We start from the raw sequence: 21,225 nt of genomic DNA on the forward strand, positions 1-21,225 counted from the left end.
CATTGGAGATTTTTTCAAGGTAATCCCTATTGTACCCCTTTTCCACAAAACGCTCAATGAGCATTTCAGCCTGCATGATATAATCTATTTCAGTACTACAGTTCCTACGTATCCTACTCAGTTGGCCTTTAGGGATGTTACGCATCCAATTAGGATGGTGGCAGCTTTGTGTCGGGATATAGGAGTTCCGATCAGTTTGTTTAAAAAAAGTTTTCGTTCCCACTCTTCCCTCCTTGTGCATAACCACCACATCCAAGAATTCTATTTGTTCTTGACTACATTTCATGGTTAATTCAATACCCCACTCATTGTTATTGGCCCACTGTATATATCTCTCTAGCTCCACTATATCACCACTCCAGACCCAAAACAGGTCATCAATGAACCGTTTCCAATTTGATACTCGATTACTCTCCTGTGCCCTTAAAATCCTTCTCTCCCACTGATCCATAAAAATATTTGCTACACTGGGAGCAAACTTTGCCCCCATGGCACATCCAACAGCTTGCACATAAAATGTGCCGCCATACCAAAAATAATTATGTGATAAACAAAATTCTAATAATTGTAAAATGAACCCAATTTGGTCCTCACCTACCTGCCCGAAATCCGTTAAAGCTTCCCTTACAGTTTCCAATGCCCTTTCATGCGGAATGATGGTGTACAACGCAGTCACGTCTGCCGTGACCAGCACATCACCATCCTTTATTTCCATACCATTGATTATTCTCAAGAAATCTTTGGTATTCTTCAATAAATATGGTAAGGTTCCCACCACTGGCTGTAAAAAGATGTCGATATACTCACCAATCCTCTGGTTCAGTGACCCTATCCCACTGACTATTGGTTGTCCAGGCGGGTGGGTTTGGCTTTTGTGAATTTTAGGGTTAATATACATAACCGGGATGCGTGGAGCATCCACCATGAGGTATTTAAACTCTGCGTCCTTTAAAATTCCTTTTTCCAACCCACTCCTGAGAATTGTCCTCAGTTTTTCCATATACTCACTAGTTGGGTCCCCCTTAAGCTTTTTATAGGTGCTGCTGTCACTGAGGATTTTTGTCATCTCTTGTGTGTATTGGTCATGATGCATAACAACCACCCCTCCCCCCTTATCAGCTGGCCTTACCAGAATCTCCTTTTTCTCACTAAGATCACGTATGAGCTGTGCTTCAGTTTTATTATTTATCATATTCAACAGTTCAACTTCTTTAAGTACCATATTCTTAAAACTTACTAATGTGCTTTCCTTTGACATATCTGGTGGATTAAACGTGGAACGATTTTTCAATTTTGTATGTACAAATTGTGAATCAATACCTCCCCTGTTGCTTCTACTTGTAGGTCCTTTTTTGGCTAAAAAATATTTTTTTATATTCATCTTACGGATAAACTTATGAGTATCCACATACACATTGAATTTGTTTGCTCCTTGCTGGGGTGCATACTTCAAACCTCTGTCAAGCATATTAAGTTCACCTCTGGTCAATGGTATACCACTAATGTTGAAAATACCTTTTCCATTCATTTCCTTCTTTTTAGATCTCCCCCCTCTTCTTCCCCGTCTACATCTCTTTTGCGTATATTCCTTATTTGGTAATCCATTTCCTCCCATCTGTCCTCCTCCCCCCTTCTTTTCCCTAAAAAATGATGGTGGGTGACCTCATCCACCTCCCGCTTCAAGGGTTCATATCTGTTGAAGGTGGGCAGTAATTCCCTTTGTTCTTTTTCTTCCCAGCTCCCCTTTGCTGGTGGTCTCCTGTGTGGGCTTGAGTGGTAACCCCGGTAGGGTTCATTCATGTATTCCCCATTATAGCTTCCCATCTGCACTCCCCTGTTACTTCTAGGTCCTCTCCCTCTATTGTACCGGGGGATTTCCCACTGATCTTCTTTATCTTGTCTAAACCCCCTTCTGCTGGGCGAGTTATACATACCTCTACCTCCTCTCATGGGTCTCTTTGGGACTGCTCCCCTATTCCATTGGGGCCCAGACCCACCATATGTCCCCTCTTTCTCATATGGGACATCCTGGGTGTCAGCCTCACATTCCAAATCCCTAGTCCTATTTTGGGGTTCGCTAGATCTCTGGGTGTCCTCCTCTTTCTTTTTCCTCTTACTTTGTTTGTGGGTTTTTACCCGTGTCATCAATGTGTTGGTTGTGAAAGAGCACAGGGGATTAGAAAACAGGAAGTTAGTTCTTTGCGCACAGGGAGAAGTCACAAAATTAAGGAATTTATCCATTGTAATAGTAAATATGTGGTCTACCTCCTCTGGTGCCCGTGCGGCCTGCAATATGTGGGCCGCACGAAAAGGACCCTCAAAAGGAGGATTGGGGAGCACGTCAATAATATAGCGAGGGGTTTTGGGGGGCACAGCGTCTCTAAACATTTTTTAGAGAAGCACAATAAAAATCCGGCATTTCTCAATTTCTGTGGGTTACAAAAACTAACGGCTAGGTGGAGGGGTTGTCATAAAATTAGGGAAATTTCCAAAATGGAGACGAGATGGATTTATGAGTTAAAGACACTCACCCCTGGTGGATTAAATGTGGAACTTGATATAAATTGTTTCATCGCGGATGATTAGGGTGTCATTGGGAGATGTGGCAGGGGGGGAATGGTGCTTTGACTGGTTAAGTTGTTTAAAAGCAGGGGAGGGTATACTGTTGAGGTTGGATTCATGAGCTGCCTTTATGCTATACAGGAGATATGGTTTACACCACCGGTCCGGTTGGTGGGAACCTGTGGCATATGAGGTGCACATTGCAGGGTTACATTGAGGCCATATGGCCAGAGATGGGGTAGTACATAAGGTTCACACCACAGGGTACACTGAGGTTACTAGGTAACCCAAATTTTAGGGGGTAGGGTGGCGAGTTAGGGTCTAGGATGTGTGGGCAGCTCATCGGTTGATGGTATTGCCAATCCACTGGTCTTCATAAGAGTTAGACCTTCAAAGACATTTTTATTTTCATTTTTATTTTTATTTTCATTTTTGTATTTTAATACATCATCATTTTTTTAGTTTGTCTCTGTCCTTGTAATTAGGGATCCCTTTAATAATAGGCAGTAGTGTTTATTGAAGCTATTCATATATACTCAGTATCACAATGCTCTATTATTCCCTTGCCAGGTTGGCGTTTTCGCCACCTTAATTAGCCGTTCACTATAACGTAGAGGGCTTTACTGTCCTTGTAGTCCGTTTTGTGGGAAAAATGGCCGCCGCTCTAGCGAGGAGGTTTATGGGTTTTGTAGTTCTTTTCTCCCCTGTAGTCCGTTTTTGGGAATTAAAAATGGCCGCCGCTGGAACAAGGAGGACTGTGGGTCCTGTAGTTCTTAGAATGCTATTGGCTGTCGGCGCACATAAGGGGACTCTGGGGCTTGAAGTTTGGAGACAGTAGGAAGGAGCAAGTGCGACAGGCCTGTAATATACAGCAGAGCGGGGAATATCACCGCTCACCCGGACGGGAGGACATATTCCGCACCTTTAGAGACATAGATGAGTGAGTATTTTTTACACTAATTTTATGCGAAAACTGTCGCTAAGGCTTGTGGGCAATGTAGTTCAACACATATAGCCCATCCTATTGGCTGCTTGGTATGATAGCAGCATTAGCAGCGAGTGAATCCAGCTGAGGCAGCTGGTTCTGTGACATGGGTGTAAACTACTTAAAGCGTCCCTCAGCTCTGATTGGCCAAGCCCCTGATGAGTCAATCGACGAAACTAGTAGGGCGGAGCTTGGAGAGCTGAGGAGACGCTGGAGGATCCTGTACTGTGATTTTATATGCGCATGTTTTACTGGAAGATTGTAAGTGCACTACTTTTTAAAGTTTATTAAAATTTAACGGAATTACGCTATGGTCGACTTTGTTTGAGCCCTAGGAGATATTATATACCAAAGATTGGAGGCTAATCCATACCAACACGCTCCCTTGCTGGTCTGTTGTGGGTCGGCCAGTGCATCTGGTGAGCGCTCTGTGTATCTGTTTTGGTGGAGGCACACAGGGCAGCACTGTTGTGGAAAAGGGGTGCACTGGTGGAAACACTTGAAACCCATTTATAGACGGTATCACACTATTGTACTTTTGTTTTTTTTGTCTCACCCTGAGCTGAAAGCTGGTTATCTGAAGGGACCGGTGGAGTCATCGGGGGAATTTGTGCTGGCAAGGCCAAAAACGCTAAATTGCTAATCTGAGAGGATTGGCCACTTGATTTGGTGAGCGTATATGGTTAAAGTGGTTAAGGATACCTTGCTGCAGGAAGTTCCCCAAGGTTGAATATATCTTCATGAAATGTGGATGGACAATTATGTATAAAAGCATTAGGCTTACTTTGAAAAGGACATTTTAATGAAAGTTGAAATTTATGAGAACTGTTGATCGCTCTGCTATTTGTGTTATATAAATAATTTCTCTGTTGGTGTTACACACACCTGTATGCAGGAAGCGAACCAGGATAAGTGAGGAAAGAAAAGTTAGGAGTATAGTGAGGAGCGCCAAGTTATTCTATATTTTAATAACAACATGATCGCCACCCACCCGTTATCCCAAAAAAATATACGCAGGACCACCCTCCCCCACCCCATTCCCCAAAGAACCATCCACACTAATCCCAGCGAGATGCATGCCTGCCCCCCAAACAGGAGGAGAGGGGGGGCACACATGCATCTCGTCATCAGTCATTGGAAAGGAAGCAATTAAGGTCAAACTCAACATTGAGCCCCCCAGGTTGTAAAGATTTTAATTCATATATCCATCTCGATTCCATCCTAGACAATTCCCTCACCTTATTGCACCCCCGCCACTGAGCCCGCAATCTATCAATCCCACAAAAACTCATCCCCATCGGGTCGCACCCATGGTTTTCACCAAAGTGTTTGGATAAATTGTGTCCAATATTACCTTTTTTAATATTTCGTACGTGCTCCCCAATACGTTCTTTCAGCCTCCTCGTGGTCCTTCCACTGTATTGGTATCCACAAGGGCACCAGCACATATAGACAACATGACTCGCGTTACAGGTTATACAATCCCTGATTTTATATCCTTTCTTATTGACCTTTCCCACAAAGGCCTCTCCCCTCACTGATCGTGCCTCTCTGCACCCAACACAATCCCGGCAGGGGAAAAAACCCTTATTCCCCACCAGATCTCCCCTTTTGATCTTTGGTCCATCGATAAAACTTGGGACCAGGATTTGTTGCAGATTTTTAGCCCTTCTATACACAAACCGTGGTTGTGCCGGTATCACCTTACCCAAAACCCTGTCCGCTTTAAGCACATTCCAATGTTTCTTAAACACTTTTTCAACCTCATTATACCTACAGTTATAATCCAACATAATAGCATAATCATACTTACTATCCCAATTATTTCTTCCACCACCCCCCATCACCATGCCACCCCTGTCCTGCCTTTCAGTGGCATCCCGTATCTGCATCAGTGTTCTGTCATATCCCTTCTCTACAAATCGCTCAATAAGCATGTCTGTTTGCTCCCTATAATCAGTCACCTCCGTGCAGTTTCGCCGAATTCTGTGCATCTGCCCCTTGGGTATATTCGTCAGCCATTTTTTGTGGTGGCAACTAGAATATGGAATGTATCCGTTCCTATCTGTTTTCTTGAAATGTGTTCTCATCTGCAATTTTTCCCCTTTCTTATATAGATCTAAATCCAAGAAGCAAATTCTATTCAGATCAAACTCCGCAGTGAGCCTAATAAATCAGAGGGTTGGGGAATACATTGATAGATTTTTACAGCCTGTGGTGAGTGGACTCCCGTATCTGATCAAAGACACAAAGCAGATGGTGCAAGAGGTGGAGAAGCTAGTGCTAGAGGAAACCGATATCTTAGTGACAGCTGACGTAGCGTCATTGTACACTATAATACCACATGACCAAGGAATGTGTGCAGTGAAAAAGGCCCTGGAGAGTGAGGGGATTCTTAAGAGGGAGCAAATTCTATTCATCTTGGAATTATTGGAGTTCGTGTTGCGCCATAACTATTTTTGGTATGCAGGGGATTTTTTCCGACAGATTACGGGATGTGCGATGGGGGCGAAGTTCGCTCCAAGCCTGGCGAATATTTTTATGGATGAATGGGAACGGGGTGTACTACGTGATGATAGGAGCAGTCCAGTGAAGCACTGGTTTCGGTATATTGACGACCTGTGTATTATCTGGAGAGGAGGCCAAAAGCAGCTGGAAGACTATATCCAGTGGCTCAATTGCAACCAGAGGGGGATTAGGCTCACTGCGGAGTTTGATCTGAATAGAATTTGCTTCTTGGATTTAGATCTATATAAGAAAGGGGAAAAATTGCAGATGAGAACACATTTCAAGAAAACAGATAGGAACGGATACATTCCATATTCTAGTTGCCACCACAAAAAATGGCTGACGAATATACCCAAGGGGCAGATGCACAGAATTCGGCGAAACTGCACGGAGGTGACTGATTATAGGGAGCAAACAGACATGCTTATTGAGCGATTTGTAGAGAAGGGATATGACAGAACAACACTGATGCAGATACGGGATGCCACTGAAAGGCAGGACAGGGGTGGCATGGTGATGGGGGGTGGTGGAAGAAATAATTGGGATAGTAAGTATGATTATGCTATTATGTTGGATTATAACTGTAGGTATAATGAGGTTGAAAAAGTGTTTAAGAAACATTGGAATGTGCTTAAAGCGGACAGGGTTTTGGGTAAGGTGATACCGGCACAACCACGGTTTGTGTATAGAAGGGCTAAAAATCTGCAACAAATCCTGGTCCCAAGTTTTATCGATGGACCAAAGATCAAAAGGGGAGATCTGGTGGGGAATAAGGGTTTTTTCCCCTGCCGGGATTGTGTTGGGTGCAGAGAGGCACGATCAGTGAGGGGAGAGGCCTTTGTGGGAAAGGTCAATAAGAAAGGATATAAAATCAGGGATTGTATAACCTGTAACACGAGTCATGTTGTCTATATGTGCTGGTGCCCTTGTGGATACCAATACAGTGGAAGGACCACGAGGAGGCTGAAAGAACGTATTGGGGAGCACGTACGAAATATTAAAAAAGGTAATATTGGACACAATTTATCCAAACACTTTGGTGAAAACCATGGGTGCGACCCGATGGGGATGAGTTTTTGTGGGATTGATAGATTGCGGGCTCAGTGGCGGGGGTGCAATAAGGTGAGGGAATTGTCTAGGATGGAATCGAGATGGATATATGAATTAAAATCTTTACAACCTGGGGGGCTCAATGTTGAGTTTGACCTTAATTGCTTCCTTTCCAATGACTGATGACGAGATGCATGTGTGCCCCCCCTCTCCTCCTGTTTGGGGGGCAGGCATGCATCTCGCTGGGATTAGTGTGGATGGTTCTTTGGGGAATGGGGTGGGGGAGGGTGGTCCTGCGTATATTTTTTTGGGATAACGGGTGGGTGGCGATCATGTTGTTATGATTGCTAATCTTTCCGAACACTGTGATTGATAATTGCCAATGTATGGGTCTGGGCCGATCGTAATGTGATATACTGCAGGGGATGTTTTTCTAATAATGTCAATATTGTTGATGATATGGTTAGTCTGCCATTGTCTAGTGTGTATGTTTTAATGCTGTAATTATGATTAAAACTGAGGGGTATTTATGTGGATGGCTCACCGGGGGCTGGAGGAGTGGCCTATGTGGTGTAACTCTGATGTAATGAATATGGTAGCGTATGGACACCTCTTTCCTGCCAGCCAATCTGCTGGTGTTCACGATGGGCGATCAATCAGCTAGGCGGAGTATTCTGGTGGGCGTGCCAACCATATGCCATGACATGATGCTGGTGGGCGGGGCGCTGCAAATGACGGAGTCCGCCGTCCGAATATACGGATCTGCTATGACATGAGTGAGCGGTGGGCGGTCCGTCCTGGGCGGCTGAAAGCCCCGCCCAATCTGATGTGGCATAGAATGATAGGCTAAGGGATGTAGCGTCATTGCTTAATCACAGGGTAAGGGCGGAATTTGGATAGCGGCCATCTTGGGGATGGGCAGTCATGCCGATTGGAGTAGAATAGATGTCAGGACACGATATAACATGCTGGCCCTCTACACACCTCCAGCCCCTGATGAGTGCGCATGCACGAAACGCGTAGGGCGGAGCTACGGGTGTGGAGAGAGCTGGCGTGGAGGACATTGATTTTATGTTATGCTTGTTAAACTTCGGATCATGTGAGTGCACTCTGTTTTAACTTTTTAAATAAACATACGGTTTTACGCTATGAGAGGCCTTTCAGTTTGATAGGTGCTATGAACTATCTGCTCTGATGTGGATCCATCTGCGTGGAGACGACTGTTGAGGCTATGCAATAAGCGAGTTTGCTGTCTTATATTGTGGATGGCAATGTGATTAGGTGAGAGTCCACGTGTACTGGTGGTTGGGATATATGGATAGCAGGAAGAGCACTGTGACATCCGGTGGTAACATTAGATGTGTATAGCTGTCTGTGATTTGGCGGCCACGCTATATAGTGAGGACCTGTGAGACCCTGCATGCCGGAGGAGACACACTAGAAAATTATTTAGAGCACATGGTGTTTGGGAAGGAGATATAAGTCCAAACAGTATTATGCTATGTTTCTTTGTTTTCCCTTGTATGTTTGAGTGACAACTTTGGAACAAGACAACTCTGAAGCTGTGAGCGCAGTGTCGTGGTGGAAGTTTATTGGAATACATCTTATGCTTGGTGACTGACGCTGCGATCCAGAGAACTCTTTTGCTGGTCAAGTAATAGACTGGTTAATGATACTACTAATACTGGGACAATAATTGAGTGAGCGCACGAATACATTGGTTTTTAAAACGGAACATCACCCTGCCGACAAAAATATGTGGGACCTGCAGACACATTTACTCCACTGACAGGGTAACGATACCAGGTTCACAACAGGAGTACAGAGTACAAGGTAAATTTTCCTGTGGGTCCACCAATCTGGTATATCTGATCATGCGTGCTAAATGCCCCAATGTTATGTACGTGGGAGAAACTGGACAAACACTGCGCAAACATATGAATGGACACAGGCACACTATTAATGATACCAAATCTGGACTCCCAGTTGCTACACACTTTCGGTCCAACGGACAGCATGGATGATCTTCGTGTCACTGCCCTGAAGGGCGGCTTCAAAACGTCAAATGACCGATTAATAGCAGAAACAAAATTTATAAATTGGTTCAAAGCTGTGCAGAAGGGTTTGAATAAGGACAACAACTTTCTATATTGGTATGAGATTGATGATATATGAACTGTCTCAGCCACTCTAGCTGAACTTGTGAACTAAGAATTTACGATACCTCTGGGTCAATCCTAATACCAGGTCTGTGAGCAATAGAGTAAACAAGGATCCTTATCTTACCCCATTTAGATGGTCTGTTTGTATTAAGGCATCTTAAAGAGTAACTGTCAGGCTGCAGAAGCTAATTTAAACCTCTATTCTCCTGTGTTAAACAGTTTAGAAGGAAGCCAAAAAGGCATTAGTGAAGATAAAAATCTCTCTTACCTTTGATGTGTGCTTATCAGAAAAGCTGTTAGACCTAAGAGGACGCAAGCCGCATACTATACTGCAAAGCATTCTGGGGCCCTCCCCTCGGCTGCTAATGAGACGTTACAGCAGCTTGTAATCAGTACAGCGTGTAGCACTGATAAATCTCCGGGCAGAGTACACTGCAGGAGTCAGCTATTGTTCCTAGCCACATGGCTCATTAATATTCACTGCACACTGTGTTATTCAGTACGAGCTTTTCTGTGATCAGGAAGCAGGCAGGACATGACGACACATTTGACAGAAAAACATGGAACCTGCCATGAGTTGTCAGGAGCATCAATCTCTGCATATACTATATAAAAATTCTGTGAAGTACAAACGTGGACAGTGAAATGCATATGTAATGTAAGTACAGCCAATCTTTAGCTACTGATATATGTGTTTATTTTCTCTGAGACCTTATACCTAACAGCTCCTCTTTAATGACGTATTTATGCTTGAAAAAAATATCTGTTTTCCCTTTTGATGTTGCATGTATATAGCTGTCTGTACCACCAGCTTGCAAACTAACAGGATGTAAACCTGACGAAGGCTGCAAGGCCGAAAGCTTGTTTATTCTTATTCATTTGTAGTTAGCCAATAAATGGTATCATCCTGATTTAAAACTTCTTGCTTTTACTGATGGCTAACACGGTACAATACCCTACTGCTACTATTTTAAAATATGTGGCGTTTATGGCTCTCTCAGCCAAAAAGGTTCCTGATCCCAGGTTTAGCTACTTCCACAATGGTTTTGAGCCGACACAAATTTAAATGTTAATTTTATGCAGCATGGACTTGCACTTTACATGTCAGTATAATTTAAAATAGTTATCTGTATCACATCTGTCATCCATTTTCCCTGCACTGCAATAATCCAACTAATACCGAATGAAACGCTGCATGAGGTAAAAATCTTAGTGAATTTTCATGCAGGCAGTTTTTCGGGTAAATTACCAAACTATTACCGCATGAGGTACCATAAATGACCAAACATGAAAATTTTGACTGAAGACGTCTTAGTGAATTGAAGCCAATGAGTCACCACTGGAAACTAAATGGAGAACTTCACACAAAGTCACATTATACGGATTTTGCTGCAGTTCTTGGAAAATGAACAGGACATGTGATAGGAGGCTTCTGCAAGTACAGTCATTCCACATCAAAGCAGGGAATAACAAGGTACAATATGGAAACTACGTCCTGCTATGTACAATGGAAGCATTTACAAGGCAATCCGGAAGTCCAAATTAAAAGACAAATAAGTAAATAAAACTGGAACAATCCACTCCCATGCTGTTGCCAAGTAGGGAAGAATGCAAGCAGTGAATACACACAGGTATCATTTGAATGGACCTGAACTCAGAACTCCTCTCTGCTCTAAAAGAAAAAGCAACAGCATAACAACATCTCTTTGTTACAGCAGATATAAAAGCCTGCAATAAAATCTTCAGTGTGGCTACTTCCTGCTTTCATGGAAGCAGACATATTGATAATATCCTGTGTTTACCAATTAGTTGCTCTGCCGTGGCAGTGAGCTGACACAGCTGAGTGATCAAATTACAACTTGTGATTAGTCACAGATGAGGGGGAAATTAGACAGGCTAAACCAGGGGTCTCAAACTCAATTTACCTGGGGGGCCACAGGAGGCAAAGTCAGGATGAGGCTGGGCCGCATAAGGAATTTCACAATCGCGGCGCATCGCCGCCTCTGCCCGCCCCACTCACTCTTCCTTCACAGAGAGGGGCGGGGAGAGGCGGCGATTGACGTCAGGAGGGGCAGAGCGGAAGCTGAAAGCTCTGCCCCTTCCAGGAAATGCTGGCGGAATGCCCCCCGGGCGATTTGGGGGCTCTGCAGCCCTCGTTTAGCGGCGGGGATGCGGCGGATTACTTGGGAGCACTAAGGCGAACTATAAGGAAGATTTTGCCTGCGAGGGCCACAAAATATTGTATCGAGGGCCGCAAATGGCCCGCGGGCCGCGAGTTTGAGACCCCTGGGCTAAACGCTCTAAATACTGTACATTCAGGGTGCATTTTTATAGGTTTTTCTTCTGTCCTGTGCAAGAGTTCAGGTCCACTTTGAAGCTATATTTAAAATGTATTATAGTGGGTTTGTTATCCCTGTGCCCCACATGCAAGCTTCTATCGGCCGGTTCACACGGTCGTCTAAACTGCAGTAAACAATGGCCGCGGCACTCATCTTTTAAGTGCTGTCCATTTAAGTGAATGTGAAGAGAGGAAACCCGGCACAGTGTTCAAGTTTGTATTAAGATCTTTTATTTAAAGAGTCTCTGTAATAAAATAAAAATAAAAAAAGTCCCGGGGGGGGGGGGGGGGGGGGGGGGGGGGGAAGCCTCATGGTCCTAATGAGGCTTCCCCCATCCCTGTAGCTGCAGGCAATCCAGCGCTGGCTCCCCTGAAGCGTCCCAGAATCCTGGATGGACAAGCCTGACAAGGCTTGATATATTTACCTTCCCTGGCTCCAGCGGGTGGCGCTGTTGCGCATCTCAGCACGGAGATAGGCGCAAGTAGCTGATCTCTCTCTGGTTCGCTCTACTACGCAAGCGCAGGAGACTTGCACCTGAGCAGTAGAGCGGACCGACAGCGATCGGCTATTTCCGTCTATCTCCGAGCGGAGAGCCGATACTACGCCTACACTGGAGCCAGGAAGGTAAATATTTACATCCCCGCTGTTCATAGGGGCACAGCTGTGGGACACAGGACAGGGAAGCCTCGATAGGATCCGGAGGCTTCCCTCACCCGAGGTGAGTTTAGATACAAGTTTTCTTTAAGGCATAGGCGAATACAACATAGGGCAAGCAGTGACGACGTTTCGAGAGGAGCCCCTCTCTCTCTCTTTATCAAGTCCACAAGCCCTCTGAATAATATTCACAGCAGCCTTATATAGTGGTGGCTCCGTTAAGGAGCCAATGAAAATTGACCGGGATGCACTTTTGCCAACCAATCCCTTGTGAGCCTACTTTCAAAATCCTTCAAAAACACTCCCACTTACAAAAAGGACCTGATGGGGAACTGCTCCAACCCAGGAGCACCAATCCCCATCAAGTGACCGTATGAACGCCAACCAATGGTCAGAGAGGAGCAGCCCATGCTCCAAAATGTCAGACGCATGACGTATACGTAAAGTACGCAAAAAAATGATATGTCTATGGACATGAGGGTTGACGCTTCTGGGTTCATACGCATAAAATTGTAAGCATATGACGCATGCATATTTTTTTTTTTGCGTACTTGTGCACAGAACATGCCTGTGTCCTATTAAGAGTTAAAAAATCTCTTTAAGCTGCATAGTATCGGTTTTGCTTTATTCTTAATGGTTATTAGTACAGGATGCAGATTTATTCTGACCTTCCTTGTCATTGCAATCTGAAGACATTGGGTACAGAACAGAGGAAGTTAACTGTGGGAATGGAACTTTTGTATTCTACGGCAACACATTGCACTACTGAACAAAATATTGGGCAATCTTTAAAGGAACAAAGTCTCACAAGAACTTCCCTCCTGCTGGGACTTTAGTGGTCACTAGAGGTGAAACATCTCATTGCACCAGGATGTTGCCTACTCTTATAGCCACCAACCCACTGCTAGCATCATGTGACATAGCCGGCCAATAAAACAAAGGGAGAATACCCTGCCACTTCAACGAAAAAAAAACTGTTTGACTAACAGTGTTCTCCACAGAATTTTTTTCCAGCCGGGTGGCATGAAATAGTAGCCAGGTGGGGCGAGATGAAAGAATACAGGGCTGGTGCTTCGCTGTACAACTCTGCTTACAGCATAGGAGGAAGTGAGCCAATGACAGTCGGGTGCTCACCAAAACTAGCCGGGTGGAGGACCCGGCTAAAAGAGCCTGGAGAGAACACTGGCTAATGTGCAGGACTCGGATATGCTTTGAGGACATACTCTTCTGCAGCCCCACAGCCTTCAAAGGCATTTGTCACCTGACAGGTGGCAAGGCTGTTATTGTAATTAGATGTTATCCAACACTAGCTAGCTTTTAAGCAATTTAGGTTATCCACCATTTGTAGGAATCCACCTAGATTTGTATACAGGAAGGGGAAATCCATCAGGGACCATTTGGTCCGTGCTGATATAGGAAGAACAGGGGGGCCCACACAAACGTTTTTGGGACCACCAAGAGTTGGTACCTTCCCCTGTCTGCACTGTCAAAATTGTAATGGTATCATCAGGGGGGCAGAGGTGAGACATCCACGACAGGGTACCCCAATTCCCCTTAAAAATTATGCCACATGCGACACTAAAGGGGTGATATATTACATCAAATGTCCCTGCGGACTGGCCTACGTAGGACAAACTAAGAGAGAAGTAAAGTCTCGGCTTAACGAACATAGGAGCAACATACAGAACCCCAATACTACCAAAAGGGGGGAGGAGGAAAGGAATCGGGATCCCCCTTTAGCAAGACATTTTAAGGAAGCTGGACATAGGGTGAGTCAGCTGAGATGGTTGGTTTTGGAGGTTGTGCAGTTCCATGAGGGCCAGGATCGCAAGGCCTCCCTATTAAAACGTGAGGCATGATGGATGGAAAAACTGGGGACTCAGTCACCGTATGGCCTCAATGAAGATTTTAGCCTCAGATGCTTCTTGTAAGTTTTTTGGCCGCTCTCTGTTTATTGAAGGGTTAATGTAATTGCAAGCATGTGCCCGCCCCCCTAATTGATTTGGGTGTGGCGTGTATTTTAAATTTACTATATAATTGTAACGTGTGACCAGAGTACTTGAGCACTTGAGAAAGGGCCTCTGCCCGAAACGTTGTGCTTTTTAGTGTGCTGTAACACCGCTGTATATAAAAATAAATATTTTGCTGTATTACACTCCTGGAGGGTCGAGTCCTTGTGGATTGTTGCTGTTATATGGACTTTATGGTGAGGTGTGATGGGCCTCTGACCGCATTGGACTCCCCGTGTGATTAATGATCCCTCTGAGGCCGGCAGGTACACTGTGTTCTTGGGCATGAAATAGTAGCCAGGTGGGGCGAGATGAAAGAATACAGGGCTGGTGCTTCGCTGTACAACTCTGCTTACAGCATAGGAGGAAGTGAGCCAATGACAGTCGGGTGCTCACCAAAACTAGCCGGGTGGAGGACCCGGCTAAAAGAGCCTGGAGAGAACACTGGCTAATGTGCAGGACTCGGATATGCTTTGAGGACATACTCTTCTGCAGCCCCACAGCCTTCAAAGGCATTTGTCACCTGACAGGTGGCAAGGCTGTTATTGTAATTAGATGTTATCCAACACTAGCTAGCTTTTAAGCAATTTATGTGGCTTGTTGCATTGACAAAAATAAATAAATAAATAAACCACCTCTTTACACTTATAACTTAGACCACTGTCTTCAAAATTTATACAGAAACCTCTCAACAATGCTTTCTAGAAATCCAACTACTGTGGCAAGACATGTCAGCGCTAGTCTAGTTTAGGGGAACCAGCAGGACACCTCAGAACAGTTCTCCAATCATAGGCCCCTCTACAGCACAAAGTGTTGTGATTGGCTGAATAGTGCGGACATTGTTTACTTTATTACAACCTAGCAGTTTGAGAGTGCCTTCCACCCAATCCCGTTAACAGAATTTCCCTATGAGGTTTCCTAATGTACAGAAGAGAACAACTATTCCTGAGGAGGACAAATATAGCAATCACTATCATAACTACCAAATACAGCCTCCCTCCTCTATGTAAATGACAGCTAGGTGACAGGTCAGGTCAGTGTTCTTATATACAGCACTAATGCCCATATTCATTATCACACAACATTCCTCTATATTTCCTGGCTAGGTAACCACACAGGTCGGTGAACCCCATATACGACAATGCTACCCATCCATTATTGCCATCACCCACCCCAGTGTATATCATTTTTGGGTAACATAACAGTACAGCTCAGTGTTCATCATACACATAACACAGATGCCCACCATCACATATTGCTTCCTCTCATCTGTTGGCTCAGAAGGTGGGTCAGTATCCCCCATACACAGCGTTGCTACCCACATTATTACTCTCATACATTCCCCTCTATATACCTGATGGTCAGGTAACACGACAGCTCAGTGTCCCCAATACACCAGCACTTCTGACCACAGATCCCCCCCCTCTGCATTTGATGACTGAGTAACGCTGGGAACAATGCAATTTCCCATTCGATCGCCAGGTGATCGGACAGGAAGTTGTAACCTGTGTACATGTCCAAACTGCTCCCGATCGATAAAGGGATGGATTTTCCGATAACTTCTCAAAATCGATCCCTTTCTTGATCAGACATGGATCGGACATGTCAGAAATAATTGCACGATTCCAGTCGATCGAGCGGGAAGTTGCATCATGTGTTCCCTGTAAAAACTCCATACACACGCTCAATCCCGGTCATAATAAAACGAGCATGAATTGGTCTGCAACAAACGACCGACATGTGTGCACATATGAATTCAATGACAGCTCAATGACAATCTACCGACCAGATCATTAGCAGAAGCGCTAAACTGCAGACTCAGCCGTGTGGGCACTAGTCTACTTGCGGGGATCCAGCAGGAAACCTCATAGGGAACAGTTCTCCCAACACAGCACCCTCTGCAATGCAAAGCAATATAATTGGCTTAATAGTGTGGGCCTAGTTTACTACAACCTATCCAAAACCAAACATTTCTCAAGGGCACTATTTACTCAACCACGTTAGCAGGATTTCCCTATAAAGTTTTCTGTATTTGAGGAAAATATTGGGTCCCCTCAAGTAAACTAGAGAAAAAGAGCGTAACTAGACACACATCAGTTGAATCGAGTGTTCGTTTGTTATCGTTCTATAGACGAACACCAATTATCATTGTAACCAACCTGCCAGGACAGATCAATCTACACAGACAATAATCAATGTTTTTAAAAGAGCAAAAAATCTTTCAGGAATCAGTCTCCTGATGCCGCCCCCTGCCCCTGACCATTGCCAACCCCCCTCAAAAGTTTTACATGCCCCCTGGTGGGTCCCCAATGTAGTAGCACAAAGGATACTTGGGGGCAGTGTGCCAGGTAAAGTATTGTAATGCAACAACACCAGAGGAGTGGTACATAAAACATGTAAGAGTCAGCGACAATGGGTTTCATTGCTCATGACATCACACACTGTTACCGCCGCGCACCCGATCAACCACATCAGCATGAGATTTCCCCAGCATGTCAGATCGATACCAAATCATCAACCAACCGGGCATGCTTTCATCTGCACCAAATTTTAGCCAATTCAATAATTATCAAACCGGATAGCTGTTCGGCCGCAAGATCACCAGATGTATGGCCACTTTTATGCTGGGAATACACGATGCGTTTCTGCCGTTCAATTCTCTGCCCGATTCTGCAGTCGATTCTCTAATCTTCCACTCATTTCCTTATCTTTTTCCATTCACTGTTATCAGAAATCGAGTGGCAAAACGATCGAACATGAGATCAGACATGTCGGAAATTATCTATCGAACTCATCTATCAGCGGCAGCAGAGCTGGGACAAGGTCCTCCAGCACCCAAGGCTGAGACACCAAAGTGCGCCCCTCCATCCCTCCGCCCCAGCCGTCACACACTAATTGATACTAGACTAAGAGGCGCCCCAGGGCCCCCAACCTCCCCAATACCTTAATCTCTAGTTATCTGACTTGCAGTCACTGCCATGTATCCCCTTTTCCTATTTCTTTCTGCTTCAAACACAATTGGGAATGACAACTGAATGAATTGTGCGCCCCCTCCTACACTGCGCCCTGAGGCTGGAGCCTCTCCGGCCTCTGCCTCGGCCCTGAGCGGCAGCAACACATCATGTATTCCCAGCATTATGCTGGGAATTTATGATGTGTTTCTGCAGTTCAATTCTCCGCTCAATCTCTCATCTTCCGCTCATTTTTTCTTATCTTTTTTCCATTCACTTATATCAGAAATCGAGCGGCAAAACAATCAAACATATTGGAAATTATCTATCGACCCATCTATATGCTGCATTCATGTATTTCATCTATCTGCTGCATTCACGCATCATATATTCCCAGCATTACAGTCGTGGATATCCTTTTATTAAACAATTCTCAGCCGACCCATTATTCCTCATTCATTTCGTGCTTAACAGAACAAGCCAGTGTCCCTAATTCACAGTACATTCATAATCACACATCTCCTTCCCTAGCACTGCTCCCCCATTCATCTTTACTACCCCTACCCAAGTATAATGGCGCAGCATACAGATGTGCACACCAGCCCTCACCTCTCGCTGGACCACAGTAAGACGGGCAGTTGCTGTAAAGCTGTAACTCGCCATGGCACGCCGACCACCAACAGGGAGAACAACCCCAACAAATACGTCCACGCCGCCATCTTCCTGCCTCTAAGCCACTGAGGTCTGTCACATGACTGTGAGGCATCAGGTGACACCGGGTCCGGCTGCGCTCATTGGCTATACAGCCTGTCAGTCACACGCAGCATGGGAGCGGCACGGAGGCGGGACGTAAACGTTGGGATGGGATTAGCTGATGAATTTGCATGTACAAGGACTAGCACAGCTGGTGTAGACATGCGCAGTGTCACCACATCGACTGTGTGAACTATGCGCGAGCGCGCTGCTTGGTATTCCCAGCAGCTGGAATACAGTGTAAAATAAATTGAAAAAAAAATGTATATTCATAGTAACGCAATAATAGCAGGTTCATATTATTAGAATTATTTTACTTCGTATTAAATTATTCAATTTGAATGTATTAGAATTGACAGTATAATAAATATTGGTGTTTGTAGGTAGGGTTGCCAGGTCGGCTGATGGAGAAAACCGGACAGGGGGTGGAGTTAGGGGCGGAGTCAGAAGCGCACTTTTATGTAGAGTGGGTCTAAGCAATGGGCTTTTTAAAAAATGTTTTTTACAGTATTTATATCGCACTGACATCTTCTGCAGCACATTACAGAGTACATAGCCATGTCACTAACTGTGCTCACCAGTGCACATAAGAGACCACTTTTCACCAGTAAATGCACATAATAAGAGACCGCTTTTCACCAGTAAATGCACATAATAAGAGACCGCTTTTCACCAGTAAATGCACAAGCATTACACGTAGCAACGTCGGGAAGCGCGGGCTCGGGGGCGGTACTTAAGCTGGCGTAACTTACGCCGCGTAAGCTGGCTGTGCCTTTGACGGACAGCCAGGCAGCGAATCAGCGGTCGCGCAGCGCTGGCGGACGGGTGGCGGGCCTGTTACCCAAAACGGGCTACACTGACTTCATAATCAAACTGTATTTCAATTGCTGTAATCGTGTTGAGAGACAGCAGTAACATAAGGTTTGACAAGCATGATGTGTGACAGCGTGCTGCTTCTATACAACACCCCCCGAGCTTTGTGTCCCCATCTCTCACTATCTTCCTACCTGGGTTAGTGCTGGCCCCTGTAGCAGATCCGAAGTTGAACGCCATACTGCTGGTGACGAGTCCTGCACAGTTTTGCCGAATTACAAACTGCAGGAAAACCCCGCTCCCACCATCAGGAGACAGCCTCACTACAGACACTGCGCATGCGCACACAAGTTAGCGCGGCATGTCGTACATCACCATGTCGCAACTTCGGAGCCGTACAGGCCGCCATGTTGGAGGCGGATCTCAGTATTGTGATGTGATGACAAACAGGGGCGGTGCCATATCCACAGTAGTGCTTTCCGAATCCCTATTGCTAATCGGGCAGAATGATCTCTGTGACACCGAAACGGCTGATGAACGGATGTTTCGGAGTTACTGGCGGCAAGTGGCAAAAGGCATAAAACCGGACATCTTAATTGTCCGGTTTAACATGCCTTTTTGGACAGGACACAGCGGCCTAAAACCGGACACCTGGCAACCCTATTTGTAGGACTAACTACAATCTAATAAATACCAGTTATTTCATTATTATTACTATTGTTGCTATGAACTACAAATATTAATGGTCAGCTTGGAATTACAATTATAACCACCTACAGAAATGTTTTATTAGTATCAATATTGATATTCACATTGGTATTACTGACAATTTAAAGTTATAAACATTACTAATAACAGACAGTATAATTACAACTGATATCATCTTAATATGCCCATTAACAGTACAATATTTTCCCCAGGAGCAATAATTAGATCAGGGCTGGTTCACAGTGGGCGGATTGCATCCGCAATCGCGATTCGACAGCCCAAATCTCGCAATTTGCCACAACTCAGCGCGATTTGTGCTTAGGATTCACGTTTAATAGAACGAGAATCACAGAGCAATCGCTACCAAAACACTGCAAGCAGTGCGTTTGTGATTAATTGAAATCGCAACCGCTGCAGTGTGAATGTATCCATGGGGATACATTGTAGCAGCGCTTTTCTGATCGCCGGCGATCAGCAAAGCGCTGAAGAATCGCCCCCGTGTGAACCAGCCCTCAGATTTTTGGGATCACAAGTAATCTGAAGGAATTATTGTTACCATAAGCAGGTCAATTAGGGCACTTTCTATTCAGATACGATCGTAAAATCCAACAACAGAATTCTGTATTCCAATCGACCATAGAATCATTTCATGTTGATTTTCTCAACATCTTGTGTGGTTTTTCTGTACAATTTGATCATAAAAATCTGACCGCACCTGAAGAAAATATGGTATCATTAACCACTTATAGAATTTATGACGGTAAATCTACACTCTGAGGGAGAACCGTTCCAGGGGTGTACATATACGTACGTCACCATTGTGCACGCTTCCTCAGGCGTTCTGGTCGCTGCCCATTAGTACACAGATCAGTGAATAGGAACACAGCGATCTAAGCACCTGTGATCAATGTCATGAGAGTATATTTCTGTTACTTTTTGCAAATAAGGGTTTGTAATTAGTGACCGAGGCAAAACAGAAAAAAAAATACACCTTTATTTCCAAATAAAATATTGTCGCCATCATTGTACTAGGGACATATTTTAACCGTAATAACCGGGACAAACGGGCAAATTAAATGTGTGGGCTTTATCCACAGTAAGGGCCTGTACACATTGGCTGCGTTGCATGGTGATTTAAAAATGCATGCCTTTTTTAATTGCAAAGCCTTCATGAAAATAATAATAATAAAAAAAATTGCATCACACCACTGTGTACAGTGTCTTACGATTTGCTTTATTTTCATGAATGCTTTGTGATTCTAAAATCGCAGCGCAATGCAGCCAGTGTGTACAGGCCCTAACACGGTTTATTTTAAAACTATAATGGCTGAAAACTGATTTTTCCATTTTTTTTAATTATTCCTATTAAAATGCATTTAGAAAAAAAAACAGTTTCTGATATTTCTGTCAAATCTGACAAGATTAGCTGCATGCTTGTTTCTGGTGTGATTTGGACACTACTACAGCTAAATGGACCAGCAGGGCTGCCAGGCAACTTGTATTTCTTAAAAGGAAATCAATTTGGCAGCCTCCATATATGTCTCACTACAGTTGTCCTTTAAAGCTTATATGTATTGCTTTTGTTTCTCCTCCTAAAAACCTCACCACTGTACTTCAATTGTTCCCTGAGATTCCAGCAATATCATCACACCACAGCTTCTGGCTGGGGATTTGTCAGCTTCTGGAGGAGGGTTACCATTCCATCAGCCCAAACTCCCACAGTCACTTCTG

General features: G+C 44.5%; 1 protein-coding gene across 1 annotated transcript in view; it reads right to left on the minus strand.

The window, feature by feature from the left end:
- ATP6AP1 (ATPase H+ transporting accessory protein 1) overlaps window positions 1–17,988 on the minus strand; it is a 74,815-nt gene extending 56,827 nt beyond the window's left edge. The window contains exon 1 of the mRNA XM_068248815.1: window positions 17,830–17,988. Coding sequence (XP_068104916.1) covers window positions 17,830–17,939 — 110 coding nt within the window. The 5' untranslated portion in view covers window positions 17,940–17,988. The remainder of the gene's footprint in view (window positions 1–17,829) is intronic.
- Window positions 17,989–21,225: the final 3,237 nt, after the last annotated feature.

The sequence above is a fragment of the Hyperolius riggenbachi genome, chromosome 8 (genome assembly GCF_040937935.1).
Source record: "Hyperolius riggenbachi isolate aHypRig1 chromosome 8, aHypRig1.pri, whole genome shotgun sequence".
In the NCBI taxonomy this organism is placed as follows: domain Eukaryota; kingdom Metazoa; phylum Chordata; class Amphibia; order Anura; family Hyperoliidae; genus Hyperolius; species Hyperolius riggenbachi.